Here is a 22109-nt window from a genome sequence, read left to right on the forward strand (position 1 = left end):
TTGGTAACCATAAGTACATTAATAACTGATCTGAAAAAAGTATATCGCCATTCGCCACACGACATTTCAATCTCCCAGAAAATAGATAAATCCAATCCAAATCCTAATCTATTCTGAAAAAAAACTCTAATCCAAATCCAATCCAAATCCGACAAAATTTCAAAAATCCTGTTTTTCAAAACCTAATCCTAATACATGCTCATCTCTGGAGCACAGCTCAGACATATGGTAAATAATCAGAATGTCTTACAAAGTGGAATATTGTTACAGCTGCATTGTCATGGTGTTGTTTTATTCACGACATTGGCGCTTATCGCTCATAAGGTTATTTGCGCCCAACACGGTAATTCCATTAACACAATGTCTTTTGCGGTCTTGCTTCCTTTTTCTGGTCTTTAGCTGCCATCTTTCAAGAGTTCGGCTCTCTCTTCCTCTGGGCTTTTCAAGGCGCTGTATTTACAGCGGGATCGGCGATGAGGTGTGTTAGAGGTTGTATGGTCTACTTATCATGAATTATAGACTATCGAGTACAATAATTAGACCAGTGGTTCTCAAACTGAGGCCCGCAGTCTATTTGAGGTCCTCGAGACAATTATTTAGTACCGCGAAATATACGTCAAAATAATTCAGACAATCCAGCAAGAAATTGGGAATAAGAGGAATTTCAGAAAACTTATTTTTAAATCAAAGTCGATGGTGTCTCGACATTTTATCGGTAATCAACATTAAGTAAAGTATTTTCTGTGACAAACATTGACAAAATTCGCGCTTCACGCGGCAATAAATAACTGCACAGTGCACACTGATTTTAGTAACTATGGTTAGTGCTTATTAAGCCGATAATTACTAGGTCATTGAAAAGGAATTGAAAAAAAAGTGATAAATTATCCTTAGTCAAAATAGGGGTCTGAAGGATTGTCCCACAGAGATTCGGTTGATCGCCATACCACGGCCAAGGCCCCCGTTTTCGTGCTTTCGATGTGAATATTAGCTTATTGAATTGGATTCACAATATTTCAGTGGTGATCGAACTGGGTCACGAAAGCTATACAAATGGGTCACAACCGAGCCAGTGCAATCGTTCAACACAGCAGTGGGCAATGGGTATGCTACAGCCAATAATAGATATGCGAAAGTTGTTTCGTTACGACAATATTGCCTGATCTTTAAAAAAATTGTTCAACCTTGCGAGTCGGCCTGATGTCATGGTACGAATTGTGTAACATTTGATTGGTATTAAGTAGTCGATTTCGCTCTGCCCTAGAAATTACTTTGTTGTTTCTACTCGACACCAAAAACAACGTCGTAAAGTATCTTATTGTGACAGGCGGATTTTAATGAGTTCCGTACACCAGCGATCGACCATACCATTATTAATTAGCTAAAAAATAATACGTTTGGAAGGAAGATCGTTAGTAGGTGCGGAATATCGGTTGGATCGCTGCATGCTCGGATTGCAAGTTCAAAGTCAAATTCCTTAAACGCAGTGCTTCCCAGCCGGTGGGTCGCGGAGCTGTTTCAGGTGGGTCGCCAAGCATTTCGAAATGTTACAGTTTCCTATTCAATTTGCCAATTATCCCTAACCCCTTATCTTCTCAAGATTCGACGAACAAATATACGTTCCTCTCTAAATTATTATTGCGTCCATCAGCACCTCGAGCCATGTTCCCGTGCTCACAATAATTCGTCAGTCAGATTTTCGCGACAGTCAATTTGATTAGAGCGTGGAATTGGACAGTGAGTTATTGTGTATGCCTGCGAATTGGAATTCATTCTTTCCTCCAATGGCTTTGCAAACGTTGATTTGTATATGTAGCAACCCGAAACGATTTATCCTCATTTTCAGCATAAAAATGCTGTGACTCAATCTTGCAGTCCTTACAATTTGAATCCCATGGGACAAACGCGACCCACAGAAAAGAGACATTCACTCTGTGATGAAATGTCAATTTGGAATCTGCGTCACACGGAATAATTTCATCAGATATTGTAGTCTGGTACTTTAGGGCGATTCCAATGTCTTTTGACTATACAACAGACGCTTGGTCACGAAATCAAAACATGCAACAAAGTAATTAATAACAGCGGACCCGCCCGAAGAAGTAATTATTGATAATCGGTTATGAATTTCCTGTCCGAACTTTTCTAAGACACTAAGACACCTCCCTCAGCTCGACTGGTAAATCTGATCACTTGGGCGGAGAGAGGTAAAAATGATTATAATAATATATGTAATTGCCAATCTCATTTACCGAATCCCACCATGAATTCCGGAAAAGGTTCACTCTACGCGCGACCAAATAACTATTACGCACTGAAAGCATAACAACTGGCGCCCCCGAGCAGTGGTTAAATCTTAGTTGCGAAACGCGATCTGGTGAGTCGCGCTATGAAATTTATATGAAAAGTGGGTCTCGAACTGAAAAAGGTTGGGAAGCACTTCCTTATGACGACTGTATGGGAACGCGATTATTGCATATAGTAGATTATTGGCCTATGGATAATTAAGACTGTTCTACACTATTTTTTGCGCCAGGCTTTATTAGGGTCATTCTTACCGAATTTGAGGACGCCGAATCCGAATATCGCGTTTTTTCTATCATGTAATGCTTCGGAAATAATGTATTCATGAATTACCTCTACTTTTTCTCGGTACTCAAGTACTATTTTCCGCTTGCATTACTTTTTCAACTAGTTAGGTTTTTAAATAGCCCCTGTATCACGATAAATAGATATATTTCCGAAGATTTTATAAATGGGAATCGTGTCATTAGTTGGTTTGCGTTCGTCGGTAATATACCTCTTATGATTTCGAAAGTAGCCAGCTCCGAAGAAGGGCTGAAAATAGGCTACGTGACGCCCCCTCAACCAAATAGACTTCTAGATACTTCTGACTTTCGGATCTTTCATTCGCGACTTCCACTGGAAGTCGTTTTGGTATGTCGTGTTAATTCTACTCGTAAATGAGTAAATGATTTCCTCTTTACTTCTATTTCTACTTGGTTAACAACCAGAGGTGGTCAAAGTAGTCATCGTCGCTACTCAAGTAGAAGTAGAAGTAACGTCGGAATTTCTACTCAAGTAGAAGTAGGAATGGCGGTTCACAAGTAAGTAAGTAGGTATTTTGCGCATATTTTTGCCTACAAAATTGAAAACTGTCAAGTAGAAGTAGAAGTAGTCAAAAATCATAACTACTTAAAAAGTAGTGTGAGTAGGCAAAATCTACTTCAAGTACTTCAAAAAATAGACGTACTTCGTTGCTGACCACCTCTGTTAACAACACTGACTACTTTGGGCATCACTGGCTCATAATAAAATGTTACTGCAAATCACAAACTGCCCTAATATATAGGTTATTATAATCAGAATTACTGAGATGTTTGACCATACAAAACGAAGACAAAGAGTCGAAGTCTGTTTTCGTAGTAGCAATGAAAACAAGGGTGTGGAGTAGGCCTAACGAGCTTGTTCCCCAATATAAAGGTCATGGTTTTTATACCTGTACATGATCGAAAGTAATGATCACTTTACTTCGGTGTTTCCAATTCATCCTTGATATTTTGATACGTCGGTTCGAGTGTCACAGAACATCCTATGTAAAGTTGATTCGGATTTCCGAAAATCGATGTATATTTAGTGTCATTTTGACGTAACAGGTAATTCAACGTTCGTTCTGATGTGTGAACGAGTACTGAGCACTCGAGCAGTCTTTATGCATGTGCATGGTATTGGAAAAGGCAAAAGAAGACCTATAATATCATGTCAATGCATCAAAGATGTTTTCGATCACGATTAGTTCTAAAACGGCTTTTCTCGATTCCGATTTAATGTTATATCAAGACTGGGAAAGGAAAGGACGTAGTTTATTTTTGTCCTTGATGTTTTTGCGGCATATACACCGACTCATGATATACATACACACGATCTGCGCATATGCATACCATGAGTGCATGATGTGCATATGCCGTTGGACAGGGAAGGTGCAGATATTGCCTTGTATGGCTTTCTAAGTCATGCACCGCCCCTCCATGCTATTCCAATAATGCATGAGCGCCAAGCAGGGAAGTCACGGATACCAGAGTTATAAGGTCTTCGGTCTGACCCGGCCGGGAATCGAACCCACGACCTACCGATCAAGAATCCGGACGCTTAACCATCTTGTCAACGCGCTTTACGATAAGCAGATAAAGCATGATCAGCACGTTCATGAAAGCATTATAAGTAGGGTTGCATTTAAAACAAATGGTTGTTTAAAACACTTTGTTTAAAATTTGTTTTAAACAAAGGTATTCGAAAAAAATTTGTTTTTTCAAGTTGTATAATTATATAATTATAGCGTAGATACTTTCCAAAAACAAGTTGTATAAGCCTACGCACGATTACCACCTGATATAGCCGACGTATATACGATATGAGATGAGTAGTAGGGGTATCGACTTTTATTGCGCTCCCTCAGGCTATTTACGTTCATCGCTCACCGCTAGACTATCGCCGTGTGTATTTATGTTCATTGATCACCGCTAGACTACTGCCATGTGTATTTATGAGCAAATTTCGAAAACTATGATGTCTATGCAAGACTGTATTCGCCAGATATTCTATTATGTGTATTTAGGACTGTGTATTTTCGCGGATAATATGAGCTCTCAGATAACACTCATCAACGTTGAACTAGGCGCGGTTTTTGATGATGTATTAAAATTCTACGCGGTTTTTTCAAATTACTAATCCACATGAGTCGAGATGTCGTTAAGTAAATTATTTTTAGGTATTAATCATTATGAAAAATTCACGAAGTTCCGATACACTATATTTAAATTTTTAAAAATTACTAATCCGCCTGAGTCGAGATATCCCTAATTAAATCATTCTTAGGTATTAATCATTAAGTCGCTTCCGTAAATCAACAAGACTTGATAATAACTTGCTTTCGAGAAATAATTAGCGGATAATATGAGCTCTCAGACAACACTCATCAACGTTGAACTAAGCGCGTTTTTTATGATGATATATTGAAATTCTATGCACATTTCGCACGATCAACTTCGCATGATTGTGTGTGTATTTAACACTATCTATGTTCACGGGAACACTAGAACAATATGACACTCATCAACATAGAACTATGCGTGGTTTTATGGGAATATATATTAAAATTCTACATACATTTTGCGCGATCAACTACGGTGCATGATTTTAGGCCTATTGAAGACTATCTATGTTCACGAGAGCTCCGACTTTGTATCTTCGCGGATAATATGAGCTCTCAGATAACACTCATCAACGTTGAAGTAGGCGCGGTTTTTATGATGATATATCATAGTGATTGGGCAGCAACATCATCTCTAATTAATTAATATAAAATGCGACTTTGAGTGCAGACAGATCGCCGTTTCGATTTCCGAGTTCTCTATATTTCAAGATATATTATCAGCTCGCAGTATAAACTGAACAGGACTTCATTCTGCCTGCATAAATTTTGCATGTCGAGTATAAGGGTAATTAAATCAGTAATAAAATACCAACGGACTAGCCGCAGGCGCGTAATTCTCGGCGCTAAAATTAAGCATATACTTTCGCAGCAGGTACGCGATCCCCGAGGTTTAGGCAAGTATCTAGGTTGTAGGTTCCATTATTGTAGTCACCACATTTCATACGATTCAGTCCTTTTCATGTCACTAAAATAAGGTTAAACCGACAGTGAAACGGCGGCGAGGTCGTATAGCGTAATAATGTAAGCTGCGACGGGTGCTGCTATAATGTTAGGTGCGAATATAGTAGAAAGCCCACGTCTGAACGCCTGTAAGCAGGTGCGCATAGTAACGTAGTGAAACGCATAACAGCATTTACGCAAAAGTCGATATTGTTCAGTGATGATTTTGATGTTGTTCCTTACCGATTTGGAAGATAGCACACCAAATTTCGTAACTAACTACTTCTATTAAACTCCTACACAGAATCTTGTCAAGTATAATGAAAAGTGAAGCTAGTCGAAAAATTCAGTTCGCTTAAATTTCGATGTACAAAAAACCATAGACTAAGCATGCTTTTAGAGTTGGAAACTAACTGCATACCGAAATTTAAGTAGGTTTTCCCCACACGCATCAAATGTAGGCCTACTCAAGTGTTTATGAGGCGGCGAATAGTTCGAAGGTTGTTGGTATGAGAGGACGTCACATAGAATTGTGGAGTTTCTGCAAACTATAATCCATTGATCCTCCATCTAATTCAATCACTATACTGTTAGTAGTCTAAACTAAGTACTGTTAGTTAGGCAAACCCAAGGAAAGTATCGACTGATAAAAGTAGGAGTAATTCGTTATCCGTGAAATAAATAGATAGCGCGCAATATGAGCGGTGCTGCGATGACTGTAAAAGACTTTTAATTAATGTATAGAAGTAGCGATTTCGGTCTTCATGAAAAGTTAGTCGAGCTCACGCATTTTCCATTTTCAAAAGTCAAATTATCGATACATTTTTGCTATTTTTCATCGCGGTAACCTAATTGAGTACTCTGAAGAAGTGCAAGTAGCACAGTTTGTGGTATTTGTATGACATCGAAATTTACGTACTTTTCGCTTACCTTATGGTAATAGTTTTCCGTTCAAGATTCAGTGTATAAATTTAGTAGAAATGTAAACACGCTTGGATATGACTAAAACTCATTAAGCAAGCGCGAGTTCGCAAGTGGCAAATAAGTTAGATCGCTCGAAATAATAGTCCCGAGTTGCGTAAAGTTAATATTCTTCCCGTAGCTGGGATCAAGGTTTGCAATTTCACCTATGGGAATGAGGTATTAGGAAATACCAATTTGAATGGTTCTCTGCGAGATTAGTGCCTAGCTTTCTCCATCACCAATACCTGATGCTGTTGGATAAGTTTATGAAACTGACACCTCTCATCAAGAGAAATGAAAAAAGAACATTCACACATTTTATTATCACTAAATATCTACTAAAGTACAGGAAGTGTAGATTTCCAACCAGTAAAAAAAGTAAGTATTAAAGGCATAGTTTGCCTGATAACTGAAAATAATGAAAAATATAATTAAAAAATTAAAAAGCACCAAAAATTACATTTTATCCAGGAACGCAACAAGAAAAATCGTATGACTTTTGTAAAGTAGATAGAAAACTACATTATTCCGATTCACTAAAGACTTTTATACTCCGGATTTTGTATAGTATATGCTAATTTTACATTGCAGAGTATTCAGTAAACTTTAATCCAGTGATCCTCCATCTATTTTCAATCACGATCCTCTTATTAGTCTAGGCTTCGAACCCCACACCCACTACGTTTTATAGGGATTAATATTTTTAGACTCAAATACTTTTCCAATGTACTAAAGTTTTGCAGTACGGATTTTGTGGAGTATATGGAAAACTATCTTTTGAGTCGATAGCGAAGTACTTGTACATTTTGGAGTACTCAAGTATTGGTTTTGCCTTGGTAGCAATATTCTTAATCAAGTGATTATCTATTTACAGCGCATCTACTTCTATTTCAGAGTTTTCGGTTTTCTAACAAACTATACCTTCAATACTTACTGATTTACTCGCTCGGAAATCATCACTTCTTGCACTTTACTAAAAAATTACTGCTACTAAAATGTTAAAAGGTACTTTTTTCAATGGCCTTGATAAGCAACGTCACCTTCATCTTTATCAGGGGCGGGCAACATACGGCCCGCGGACAGTTTCCGTCTTACATGATAATGTGGCCCGCGGCCCGTCTTCCGAGATTCCCAACTAATGGCTTACATACGTCAAATTTCAGTGACTGTATGTTATTATACGCATGTAAAGTAAGCGCAGCGAGCAAGAGTGGTGCATACGCGTAAGTTAGTCGAAGCGAGAAGACTTGCATTATCGGCATTTACGATGTACTCAACCCTTATGTCATTTGTGGTAATCATGGTGTTTGTCGACTACAATGGTAATTTACACTGGGCCGATGTTTCTTATTTTCGATTCCGTAACCGTCGACTTGTAGCACGGCACACTTCTCGAAATGCGTCGCGGGCCACTACAAATTTCGTAGAGGCCGCGGGCTGCATGAATTCAATATCGAGATAAAATAGGCCACACAGTTGAACAACCACGCTATATCTCGTCACCTACTATAACTAGACCCTAATGAATTGATATCTTGGTAAATTTGGGTTACCGGGCTTATCGAATGCCTTGAAATTTTAATTAGGGATTGCACCGTGTGTTGATTTATCAGAGAGAAGCAGACATGGTGGTGCCTGTATGGCAATGCTGTTCTCAAATACACATTGTCTTCGTCATTATTGGCGAGAAATGGCTTTGAAGTTATATTGCTGTCGCTAAAATACATTTATTAAGTACGATTTATTCCTTGTATATGTGGATAAATGGGCGAATAATGTATCGATTCAGCAACCCGGCCCGCCAAGTATTTAATTTTTCTATATCCGGCCCACCGACTGGAGAAGTTGCCCGCCCCTGATCTATATCCTATCATGCATTTTCGCACTGCAGAATGACTTATCGCATCGAAAAATAGCAAAAATACATCGAGAATCTGCAAACGCCCACTGCGAAACATTTGAGTTTCACGAATTATCCTTCAAAGTAAGCTTACATATTGGATATTATCCGAACCCTCTCGATATCGAAATAATGGTACATTTGGAGTACTCAAGTATAGGTTTCGCCTGCTTGCGCTATACTTAATCATGCGTTTATCTATTTAGACTTCATCTACTTCTATTTCAGAGTTTTCAGTTATCAGACAAATAATACCTTCGATACTTACTTTTTTACTCGCTCGGAAATCGGCACTTCATGTACTTATTCATGTATTTATTGATAATAGAATGTTGAAGTGTACTTTTCCATCGGCCTTGATGAGCGGGCCCAGTTTCATCTATATTCTACAATGCATTTTCGCACTTCAGAATGACTTATCCAGTCGATGGGCCGGATATAGGAAAATTAAATACTTGGCGGGCCGGGTTGCTGAATCGATACTTTATTCGCCCATTTATCTATATATACAAGGAATAAATCGTATTTAATAAATGTATTTTAGCGACAGCAATATAAATAACTTCAAAGCCATTTCTCGCCAATAATGTCGAACACAATGTGTATTTGAGAACAGCATTGTCATACAGGCACCACCATGTCTGCTTCTCTCTGATAAATCAACACAAGCACGGTGCAATACTTAATTGAAATTTCAATACATTCGATAAGCCCGGTACCCCAAATTTACCAAGATATCAATTCATTAGGGTTTAGTAGGTGACGAGATATAGCGTGAATGTTCAACTGTGTGGCCTATTTTATCTCGATATTGAATTCATGCGGCCCGCGGCCTCTACGAAATTTGTAGTGGCCCGCGACGCGTTTCGAGAAGTGTGCCGTGCTACAAGTCGACGGTTACGGAAACAAAAATAAGAAATATCGGCCCAGTGTAAATTTCTATTGTAGTCGACAAACACCATGATTACCACAAATGACATAAGGGTTGAGTATATCGTAAATGCCGATAATGCAGTCTTCTCGCTTCGACTAACTTACGCGTAAGCACCACTCTCGCTCGCTGCGCTTACATTACATGTGTATAATAACATACAGTCACTGAAATTTGACGTATGTAAGCCATTAGTAGGGAATCTCGGAAGACGGGCCGCGGGCCACATTATCATGTAAGACGCAAACTGTCCGCGGGCCGTATGTTGCCCGTCCCTGATAAAGATGAAGCTGGCGCTGGTCATCAAGGCAATTGAAAAAATACATTTTAACATTTTAGTAGAAGTAATTTTTTAGTAAAGTGCAAGAAGTGATGATTTCCGAGCGAGTAAATCAGTAAGTATTGAAGGTATAGTTTGTCTGAAAACCGAAAACTCTGAAATAGAAGTAGATGCGCTGTAAATAGACAATCACTTGATTAAGTATATTGCTACCAAGGCAAAACCAATACTTGAGTACTCCAAAATGTACAAGTACTTCGCTATCGACTCGAAAGGTAGTTTTCTATATACTCTACAAAATCCGTACTGTAAAACTTTAGTACATTGGAAAAGTATTTGAGTCTAAAAATATTATTCCCTATAAAACGTAGTGGACGTGGGGTTAGAAGCCTAGACTAATAAGAGGATCGTGATTGAAAATAGATGGAGGATCACTGGATTAAAGTTTACTGAATACTCCGCAATGTAAAATTAGCATATACTATACAAAATCCGGAGTGTAAAAGTCTTTAGTGCATCGGAAAAGTGTAGTTTTCTATCTACTTTACAAAAGTCATACGATTTTTCTTGTTGCGTTCCGGGATAAAATGTAATTTTTCTTCTTTTTCCTTTTTTTAATTTAATTTTTTATTATTTTCAATTATAAGACAAACTATGCCTTTAATACTTACTTTTTTTAATGGTTGGAAATCTACACTTCCGGCACTTTAGTAGAAATTTAGTGATAATAAAATGTGTTAAAGTACTTTTTTCATTGCTCTTGATGAGAGGTGTCAGTTTCATAAACTTATCTAACAGCATCAGGTATTGGTGATGGAGAAAGCTAGGCACTAATCTAGTAGAGAACCACTTAAATTGGTATTTCCTAATACCTCATTCCCATACTGAATTGCAAACCTAGATCTCAGCTAGGGGAAGAGCATTAACTTTACGCAACTCGGGACTATTATTTCGAGAGATGTAACTTATTTGCCACTTGCGAACTCGCGCTTGCAATCATTAGGTGTTCATCTGTTATGTTTGCTAACTGAAATAATCAATCATAGTGTAATGCTTATGTGAGTTTTAGTCATATTCAAGCGTGTTTATATTTCTACTAAATTTATACACTGAATCTTGAACGGTAGATAGAACAGGAAAACTATTACCATAAGGTAAGCGAAAAGTACGTTAATTTCCATGTCATACAAATACCACAAACTGTGCTACGTATACTTCTTCAGAGTACTCAATTAGGTTACCGCGATGACAAATAGCAAAAATGTATTGATAATTTGACTTTTGAAAATGGAAAATGCGTGAGCTCGACTAACTTTTTATGTCGACCGAAATCGCTACTTCTATACATTAATTCAAAGTATTTTTCAGTCATCGCAGGACCGCTCATATTGCACGCTATCTATTTATTTCATGGATAACGAATTACTCCTACTTTTATCAGACGATACTTTCCTAGGGTTTGCCTAACTAACAGTACTTAGTTTAGACTAATAAAACTATAGCGATTGAATTAGATCAGTGGTTCCCAACGTGGGCGATATCGCCACCCAGGGGGCGATTTGGCGGCCTAGGGGGGCGAAAATGACGACGGGGCCGATAGGGGGGTGAAAATGGACAAAGGGGGAGACTGGGGGCGGAAAAAGCGAAGGGGACGATAGGGGGCGATAACGCGCTAAAACGGCTATATTGGAGTCAAGGCGTCGGAATGACCTTTTTTTTAGTCAACCCACGGAAATTTAGTTGCAAAAGTGTACAATTCGACAACGAGCCGAAAATATGACCTTTTTATTTTAGTCAACCCGCCGCCGATGATTACAGATTATATACCGATTTTTCGGTTCTAAAAATCTGGGGGCGATGATCGGCGTTGAGCTTTAGAAGGGGGCGATGAGTCGAAAAAGGTTGGGAACCACTGAATTAGATGGAGTATCACAGGATTATAGTTTACAGAAACTCCACAATTCTATGTCACGTCCTCTCATACCAACAACCTTCGAACTATTCGCCGTCTCTTGAGTAGGCCTACATTTGATGCGTGTGGAGAAAACCTACTTAAATTTTGATATGCATTTAGTTTCCAACTCTGAAAGCAAGCTTAGTCTATGGTTTTTTGTACGTCGAAATTTATGCGAGGTGAATTTTTCGACTAGTTTCACTTTTTATTATACTTGACATGATTCTGTGTACGAGTTTAATAGAAGTAGTTAGTTACGAAATTAGGTGTGCTATCTTCCAAATCGGTAAGGAACAACATCAAAATCTTCACAAAACAATATCGACTTTTGCGTAAATGCAGTTATGTGTTTTACTACGTTACTATTCGCACCTGCTTACAGCCGTTCAGAAGTGGGCTTTTATACTATATTCGCACCTAACATTATAGCAGCACCCGTCGCAGCTTACATTATTGCGCTATAAGACCTCGCCGCCGTTTCACTGTCGGTTTAATTACCCTCATTCTAGTGACATGAAAAGGATTGAATCGTATGAAATGTGGTGACTACAAGAATGGAACCTACAACCTAGATACTCGCCTAAACCTAGGGGATCGCGTACCTGCAGTGAAAGTGTTCGTTTAATTTTAGCGCCCAGAATCGCGCGCCTGCGGCTAGTCCGTTGGTATTTTAGTACTGATTTAATTACCCTTATACTCGACATGTAAAAATTATGCAGGCAGAATGAAGTCCTATTCAATTTAAACTGCGAGCTGATAATAAGTCTTAAAATGTGGAGACCTCGGAAATCGAAACCGCGATCTGTCTGCACTCAAAATCGCATTTTATAATAATTAATTAGAGATGATGTTGCTGCCCAATCACTATGATATATCATCATAAAAACCGCGCTTAGTTCAACGTTGATGAGTGTTATTTGAGAGCTCATATTATCCGCTAATTATTTCTCGAAAGTAAGTTATTATCAAGTCTTGTTGATTTACGGAAGCGACCTAATGATTAATGCCTACGAATAATTTAATTAGGGATATCTCGACTCATGCGGATTAGTAATTTAAAAAAAATTAAAATATAGTGTATCCGAACTTCGTGAATTTTTCGTAATGAATAATACCTAAAAACAATTTACTTAACGACATCTCGACTCATGTGGATTAGTAATTAAAAAACACAGCGTAGAATTTTAATACATCATCAAAAACCGAGCCTAGTTCAACGTTGATGACTGTTATCTGAGAGCTCATATTATCCGCGAAAATACACAGTCCTAAATACACATAATAGAATATCTGGCGAATATAGTCTAGCATAGACATCATAGTTTTCGAAATTTGCTCATAAATACACACGGCAGTAGTCTAGCGGTGATCGATGAACATAAATACACACGGCGATAGTCTAGCGGTGAGCGATGAACGTAAATAGCCTGAGGGTGCGCAATAAAAGTCGATATTCCTGCTACTGGGATGATTGGAATCCTCAAAATAGTCGGTTCAACAGCAACAGTACATAGATATTTACTCAAAGGAGCTATATTCACCGTATATTTTCAATTGTCAATGTCAACTCACTATGATGTCACAATTGAATTTTCGTGACGTCATTACTTGAAAAATAAAAATAAAATAAAAATGTTTTTAACTAGGGCCTTGTTTTGAACAGGTTTGTTTTAAATGCAATCCTACTTATAAGCCGTTCGGTTCTTTGGATAAGCAAACATCCTGTGGCATTTAATGTTTCAAAGCAAGCTTACACAAACATTCATTTGGATCATTTGTCAGAGCTTACAGTTTTCTTTCACTCTATTTACGAATATTGTAATGTTATTGTTCCCAAAGTTTACGTTTCACGAACAAGGATGGTGCTATCACGAAAATCTGTACGTCAGAGATGTCAGGAAAACGATGGTAATTAAGTATGGATCTACAGAAAGAAAACGTAAAACCAACCGTGATGTATAAAGATGATATCCACATATATTCTGGAAAGCCGACAGGTGGTCCTCATTGGACAAAGATTGAGAACCACAAAATTGAAGTTCATCGAACACTCTGTAATTCCGTGTTATAACAGTCTAGGTTTCATCGAAAATTATTTTTATATTGATCTGTTGCTGGTATACGCTCACCGAAAGTTCACTAATGAAAGTCAAAATTTGAATAATTTAAGAAATAGCGAAAAATCCTGACGTGATAGAGCGATTTTGAGCTCGGAATTGGATTCAGCAACCACAAATTAGCCTGAATCAGTCATCAAAATATTTGTCGCAATTTTAATTTTTAAAATTTGTAGACCAGTGTAATAGTATAAGAACATATCTCTGGGAATAACTAAATATTGTCAGCACCAGGTGACGCAGGACAGATTGTTCCAGATCGACCTTAGACCTGAATTCATATGTTATAAATCAGTGGTTGTCTACCTGTGGGCTATGGCCTTCTCGGGCACATGAACCTTTTTCAGGGGCAAAAAAATATGAAAAATAAATTTACCATCTCTAAGTCATTCCACTATAAATGTAAGTCCAATTTTACAGGTAAAATGACATTTACTAAGTGTTTCATCGAGTTGAAAAGAATAATAGGGCCCGATTTGAGAAACGGTTAAGAATTCCTACTGCAAATGCTACGCTTTAATAACTTTAATTACAAAAACAAGGACGCATAGCATTGGGCACTGTTTCGCTGGGAAGCAATATTGTGATATATGAGCAGATTTGTCACTGATCTGTTTATCATTTTGCAACTGATTTTGTCGTCCTATATATATACTGATTGGTCTAGTAATCTAGATTCAGGAAAAGAAATTATAAATTTAATGATAGTTTTCAATTCTCCTGTTGCTTTTCACAGAACTATGATGGGGAAAGTTTCAACACAGTGGATCTTCTTCACATTATTTTGTATTACACTGGGTAAGCCTATCTATATTATGCCATAAAATCTTACATGAAACTTTTTGTAGGTGACAATCACATAGATTTGGCAACCATCAGTGACCTATAATTATATACTTGGTTGGATATGTCTATAAATGCAATGTGTAAGAGCTCATATATGAGCCAGATATTTAGGTCTTCGTTTCCGAAGTAGCAAAACAAAATATTACTATTATTGGAATTTATCTTCTTATTTCTACGTATCCAGTCAACCGGTGATGATAGGATCCTGGAAAGGTCCATATTCGCGTGAATAGAACTTAAGCAAATCAAAGAGAGAACCATACTTGAAATACTCGTATAGCATGTTTTTAAATCACTTCTTTAGATTTTGCGCAATACTTCATTCAAGTTGCAGTAAAAATTTGCTTGAAAAATAGAAAAAGTTGCAAAAAGTTGCATTATATGATACTACAAACCGGCCAAAATATCATGCTACATAAATTCTGAGTGTAACGGAAGCTCCCGGAAGCTCTAAAAAGGTGCCAAAGTTGCTAAATCTTGCCGTACTAATGAGGATTAGCAAGGCTGGAAGTTATCGGAAATGCCGAACCTATATTTATTTACATTCATTTAATACGAGCGTTGCTGTTGAATTTCTTTAGTCAATTGTGCGTAGCGAGACGGTAGCCTATTGCGAATGGTTCTCTCAGAAGCGTATCGACATGCTCGATAGATTTACATTTTTTGAATGTAATTGCCCTGGTCCAATAGGTATGTTGTGGGCACGTGAACAAGAATGCTGAATTTCTGACTGAGATTTCTGTCTTCAGGAATGTGGAAAACGATACGCATAGTTCAAAATAATTTTTGATTGTTTAACTTCTGTCTTTTGAACCAAGTCTGATCGTAGTTCAATAACTTCACTAATAGAAAACCGTAACTTCTAATTAAAATAGCATATACCACCTGAGCTATCGCGACTGCTTCTATATAGGCCTTGAATAAAAGCGAAATCGCGAACTCAATTGTGACAATTCACCCTGTTTAACTACAAAAGGAATCATAATCAACCGTGAATTATCAAATGACATTATATTTGACAAATTTGGCGAGGTTTAGCCAATATGAATTGAATATAAATATGCATCGCACATGAACTCCAGACACACGAACTGAAAATATTATGTGTCATGGAATTGACTTGACATGGAAAAAATTAGGATCATTCCACGTTACTCAAGTTACTTTAAAAATTCGCGTGACTTGACTCGCAACTTAAATTGATATATAATGAAATGAATTGGGTAGACTGATTTTTCATGAGATCGATGTCAGCGCGTAAGTCATCCCTTGGTTAGGGATATGCTTAAGGTGGGTTCTGGCTCAGGTTCTGGTTCTGGTTAATTTGAGGGCTATAACGTTACATGCTCAAATGTCACATCATCAACTGTCAGTTTTCATTGCGTCGCATAGTAGTAGTTACATCATCTATTATGGTAAAAATAATTAAAAAAAAATTGTAATACAACGACAGATACGTTCCTACATTCTCGGGTAGAAAGTGTCTGTCCTTGCTAAGTAGCTTGCCAAGAATGGAGAAAGAGCGTTCAACAGCAGCAGTTGTTGGCTGTCAACACCGAAGCTGTGCGTACACATCAGCTGGTGACACACCGTGTTGCTTCATTCTGACATTGGTGTCTACATCACAATTTTTAATCATGCGCTTCTGGATATAACAACCATGCAATGCCCACGTAGTCTTGCTTCAGTTAGAATATTGCGGTACGTTGAGCATAACACCATGTAAACCTATTTGTTTCATTTGACCGTTTATGATTCACAATTAGCAGACAATGAGCCGTCTACAACGGTAGGCCTATAACGTAGCCTACAAGCTGTAAAATGTCAAATGATAAGTTCATCGACAGTGAAAAATCTACGATACAAACGAAATGCAGGCTGCAAAAATATTTTCACCTTGGAAACAATTTTGACATTTTTTGACCTAACGATACAATTTTGGAAAATTTTTGACTTTTTGACCGTTTTCAGTTTCGAAAATGTTCTAGGGCCAATCTCTAATACTAAAGCAGGAGTTATCAATATTTTTTGTTGGCTGCGGCCCACTTTCTGATTTGCAAATGATCTGTGGCCTACTTTCTGGCCTAGACTCATAGATCTGTTTAATGCGTGGTAATCGCTGGTGTTAATATGCCTATTTCTCCATCTAAAATATGTGCATATTAGTTATGACTAGAGAAAAATTCAATATTTTGTGTGTCCTGTAGTCACAAACTTTTCTGTCCTAATTTGAAAACTCACAAAAGTTAAGACTGTTTAAACAAAAATCTCCCGCACCAAAATTTGCTAGTTTTCAATGTTTGAAGGATAGGCTTTCTTTTGTAGATATATACTATATAATATATATATCGACTAATTTGAATTTAACTGACGAGTGTTGACATAACGTAGTGGTATGATTCACAGCTACAACACCAATGAGTTGCAGGTTTGAGGTCGACTTCCGAATTCCTACCTTAGTGTTTATCTAGGCTCCTCCTCGCCGTCTCACCCGTGTAATCAGTGTCTTACAAAAAGTCTAGAAGTGGGCCGTGCTACAAGTCGGCAGATACGAAATCAAAAATAAGGAATATCAGCCTGGTGTGAATGACCGTAGTAGTCGACAAACACCATGAATACCACAAACAACAATTATTTCAATTGCGAATATTTAAAATTGTATTTCGATAAATTGTGAATGCCCGGATTGGATTTGGTGTTATTTTTTACAGTCAAAAATGAGTAACTATCAAATAAATATTAATTTAGATTTTAAATGAAGACTATCTATTAATATATATGAATTTGCCACACACAAATCAAACTGGGTGTTTTAAAAGGCGAAATTAGAACAGCTCCAAATATTTTCAGCGGCTTAGAAAACCTACTAGAGAGAAATACGATGCATAGGAGAATTCGAAAATGTCATATCATATGTGACACAACATCTGTTATTCCTGGGCGGCTGAATGACGTTGTTGTAAAACTGCAAAATGCAATGATTAGCAAGGGTTTTGAAAAACCACAGTATATTGGTCGCTAACATCAAACTCTTGAGTTTTGAAACATGTATCAGAGTTCTTCAATCCAACGTCTTCGACAAATCCAACTCTGTGGTAAAACCCCACGTAAAATTGGTGCAGCCCAACAAGCCAGATATTAAGATGAAAATATTAGAAAACCCAGAATGAAGGGAAGATTTCAAGTTTATATTTCATCTGTGTGGAGCATTCCGCTCTTTCAAAGAAAATAGTCCATTACCACTAATTAAATGACATGAACTTCCATCACTATGCAATGCGAGATGGAGCTCAAGGGCCATGATTGCGTATACTCCCTAATCCCTAGATGGAGATATCATGCTTGTTCTTCGCAAATTCGTGTCAGGAAGTCTAGTTTCTAACCAGAGCTCTAAGGATGGACTACACCAAAGGGTATTTGATGCTATCTTACAGTTAGAATTCCTTGCAGCAATAAAGTGCCTTAAAACCCATTGGAATTCGGATAAGTCCGTTGTAGATGTTCCTGACTCTAACATAATTGCAGAAAGGGAAGTCAAATTGATGGAATAACTTTACCAGAAGCGCAAAAGGACAAATATTGGATAAATAAATTTGTAGCAAAAAATGACTTCTGAATTGCAATTTTTTTGACATTTAGAGCAATGTCGAAAATTTAAATTAGTTGGTGCGTAACATTTTTGATGATTTGGACAAAATAATTATAATTTTCCTAATTTATACCAGAATGTTCATTGATTCCTGCTACAGATAATTTTTTTAGGCCATAACCCTATGTGCATTTTTTAATAACGTCCATGTTAAAATGTAAAGACTTTAAATCACCCGAAGAAAATTTTCAAGTTGAAGAATCTCCAAAAACGATTAATTAAATCATATCTGGCCACCTGAAAGCCGCCCCCCCCACATTGAAGGGTGTGGGTGCACCAGTTACGGCCTGATAGCCCGTATAACTCTTGTGTACATCACGGCCGTCTGCCGCCGCACGTCGCGAGATACAATGATTTAATCCCGGCATCAACGAATTTAATTTGTGTGATTGTGGTGTTTGTTCCACTGTGGTGGGGAATGAATGTAACCATGCCAGTGGTGTGTCCATTCCGCCATTCAGTAATAGGATATTCAAGTATACAACACAATAGCATGCGACTCTTAAGCAAGCGTGCTCAAGTTCAGTTCCGTTTATTAACAATTGTATCAAATCAATACACCATAAGATTGCGATCAGAGGTGGTCAACGTAGTCAAGCATGCTACTCAAGTAGAAAGTAGAAATAGTGACGCAAAAAACTACACAAGTACGAGTTGAGGAAGCGTTTTTAAAAGCCACCTTAAGCTACATTAGGTTGAAATAGTATATACTGGATTCAAATCTACTGAAGTAAGTAAGTAGTTGTGAAAAGCAATCACAATTACGCCCTCGTGGAAAGTCAAAAGCTGGAAAATTATATATGCGGAGATTGCGGACGATGCCGAGAGCCCAATCAGATATGAATTGTCCACCGTATAAGAATTCGTCTACATCAGAGGATACAAATATTTATTTTGCTATGGAACAGATGTTCTTAACTTTCATTTACCTCAGCGCCTCGTTTTGGAAAATATACTGGAATCGCACCGTCCCCGTAGTTGAGACGATGATCACTACGAGTTGTAGCGGATACGACATGTGCGGGATTATTACGTGATTGACGATTTGCGCGATTATTACATTAAATAAAAATATGGTGGATTGTAACAATGCCACTTATATTTATCTCCGGAGAATATAGGTAATGCCGCAGTTGGTTTTAAACTTCAAGATCCATGTGCTCGAGAAAAGGCATCTCAAAATAATTAGAAACACTCAAAGTAATGATACCGTGCGAAAATGGAAATAGAAATACAATTATCGAAAAGCGGAAAATATATTTCATGTCTGTTCGCCAGAAAGCGTCAACGTTGGTCTGCTTAAACAGGGTCTAAAACTCATAAGCCAGGGACACATTTCCGCATTAGGAAACTCCATTTGCTGCTAGACTACGAACCTGAAGGTATTAACTAGATTGGCTCGCGATACTTCCAAAGGTTTTGCTAAAACATATTTACAGTGAAGAAACATGTCATATGGGTCACCTCGCCTCACAGCTATACTGTGCGAAGCACCATGAATTTTCAGGACTTCGCAAGACTTTTGTGCTAATTAGCTTCTTTCTGGTACTCCACAAAAACAATCCCTGAATTTCTTCGACTCACTCTCTATTCTCCCAGTGGACGATTATATTACTTTTACTTGGCAAACTGTAAATAGAAAAATAAAAGTACATGTTTAGAATAATGAGATGAACTTGGTTCACCTTTAATTTTGATCAGTAATCTAGACCACTATGAAAACACAATTCAACATTTCTCTGGTAGATGACCACCGACTAACACACGGAAAAAAGTATTCTTGCAATGCTGAGATTCTGTACCAAAAAGTGTCTTAATTTTACCTTTCGAATGTAATGCTAATTTGTTTTCTTCAATCCAGGTATTTCATGTCCACAAGGTTGGGAGCTAAGAGATTCGAGATGTTATTATTTTTCGACTGAAGAAATGACGTGGGAAAATGCACAAGAAAGTTGTCAAAACTTGAATGCGAATCTCGTTACGATCGACAACGCTGCAGAACAAGTAATTAGGCGGAATAACTTTTATCCGAGGATTTCAAATTGAGTTCACATGTCATATCAGCAGTGTAGCATGAAATTACAATGACAAATCATCCGTACCACATGTCAGTACTTCGTATTGATTGTAATAACCATGTATAAAGTGCATGTATGATGCTACGTACGTTATTATGCTTCGGTGTTCTAATAGAGGGACAAGAAAATTAGAAAATCTATTGCAGTAAAAAATCGTGAACCTGAGTTGAGTCGATTCGAGCATTCGGGTGCCACTCATTATGACATTCTAATAGTGCAAAATACATTAATTGTTCAAATAAGTACCTTTATCGCGTACTTTTTATGGTAACCATTATACTGGCCAACAAACAAAACTCAAGTGCCAAGGGTATTTTATTAGATTCTGGGTATTTCTGGGCCGCTGAGTCCGAAAATGACATCTGTTTTTCTGAATTGGCTCTACTTTTAAAGATATCGATATTTTTTATTTAATCGTCGTAAGTAAAATACTAGGAATTATGCAGGTTTAGAATCTTCTCGGCGAACTGTGCCTCACTCTGAGGGAGTATACCTGACTCAAAGACAGAAACTGTCCTGTAACTGGAGCTTGAATAACATTTTACCGTACAACAGAGAAAGAATTACTGCCGTATTTTAGCCAATAGGATGAACTTTTTTACTACAAATACATCGAAGGGCTTTTGCTGAAAATGGAAGTTATACAACATAGACCTCAAAAGTGGCGCTTATTCATTGACAGTTCGAAAAGGAGTTTGAATTGTGTATTGGTACATAATTGTAACAGATATGCATCTCTCCAAATTGGCCACTCAACAAAACTAAAAAAGAGTACAACTGCATCAAAACGGTATCACATAAATTGGATTACGACTCGCACCAATCTGTGTTATCTGTGTCGACTTGAAAATGATAAATTTGTTGCTCGGGCAGCAAAGCGATTATACAAATACCCATGTTTTATCTGCTTGTGGGATAGCCGAGCGCGCACTAATCATGACTGGGTGAAGAAAGGGTGAACACCTAGAGATTCCACGAGAGTAGGTGGAGCTAACATCCTAAATGAACCTTTAGTTGCTAGAGATAAGATCATCATTCCACCGCTGCACATAACACTTGGTTGGATGAAGCAATTTGTGAAAGCCTGCAACTGGGGATTGCTTCAACTAGCCTATACTTGCAAAACATTCCCAGCTGTGACCTTCGAAAAGCAGGCATTTTGATGGCCCTCAGATCCGCAATCTCATAAAAGCTCTGTCTTTTGTGCAGTCCATGACTTACATAGAGTCTGCTGCTTGGGAACCGTTTGTTTTAGTCACACGGAACTTTCGCGGTAACCCAAAAGCTGAAAGTGACCAAGAATTGGTCGACAATATGCTTTCTGACTTGAAAGGTTCAGCTGTGAATATGAGTATCAAGATTCGCTATCTCTTCAGTCACTTACATCGTTTTTCCTGGTCTAATGAGTATCAGGGATGAAGGCTCCGCCATTAAGGTCACGGAAGAGAGGTATCAGGGAAGGAGGGATGCATATATGATGGCCGACTAGTGTCAGAGTCACTAACGTGACTGCTTGTCTGCATCACATTCCACAAAGTCTTACAAAAGGAAATTTATAAACATCGAGTAATCTTTTTGTATTACAGTTCAGGTAGATGATTGATTAGCGGACATTGACAGCTTACTAACTGAACTTTGAGCGTTACTGGAAGTAGTGTGTGTGCTTTGACGTCACCTGTTTTTGCATTACAAAATATGTTGTTTACTGCTAATATCGCCGAATTTTTATATTTTTTGC

The 22109-nt window shown here is 37.8% G+C and overlaps 1 protein-coding gene across 1 annotated transcript in view; it reads left to right on the forward strand.

Annotated features, from left to right (window-relative positions):
• Positions 1-801: 801 nt before the first annotated feature.
• Positions 802-22109, forward strand: part of LOC145435058 (CD209 antigen-like protein D) — a 57345-nt gene continuing 36037 nt past the window's right edge. The window contains exons 1-3 of the mRNA XM_080312342.1: positions 802-1522; positions 14535-14596; positions 20155-20297. Of these exons, the coding sequence (XP_080168468.1) occupies positions 14539-14596; positions 20155-20297 (201 nt within the window). The 5' untranslated portion in view covers positions 802-1522; positions 14535-14538. The remainder of the gene's footprint in view (positions 1523-14534; positions 14597-20154; positions 20298-22109) is intronic.

The sequence above is a fragment of the Botryllus schlosseri genome, chromosome 3 (genome assembly GCF_051294905.1).
Source record: "Botryllus schlosseri isolate E-star chromosome 3, Bs_hap1, whole genome shotgun sequence".
Lineage (NCBI taxonomy): Eukaryota > Metazoa > Chordata > Ascidiacea > Stolidobranchia > Styelidae > Botryllus > Botryllus schlosseri.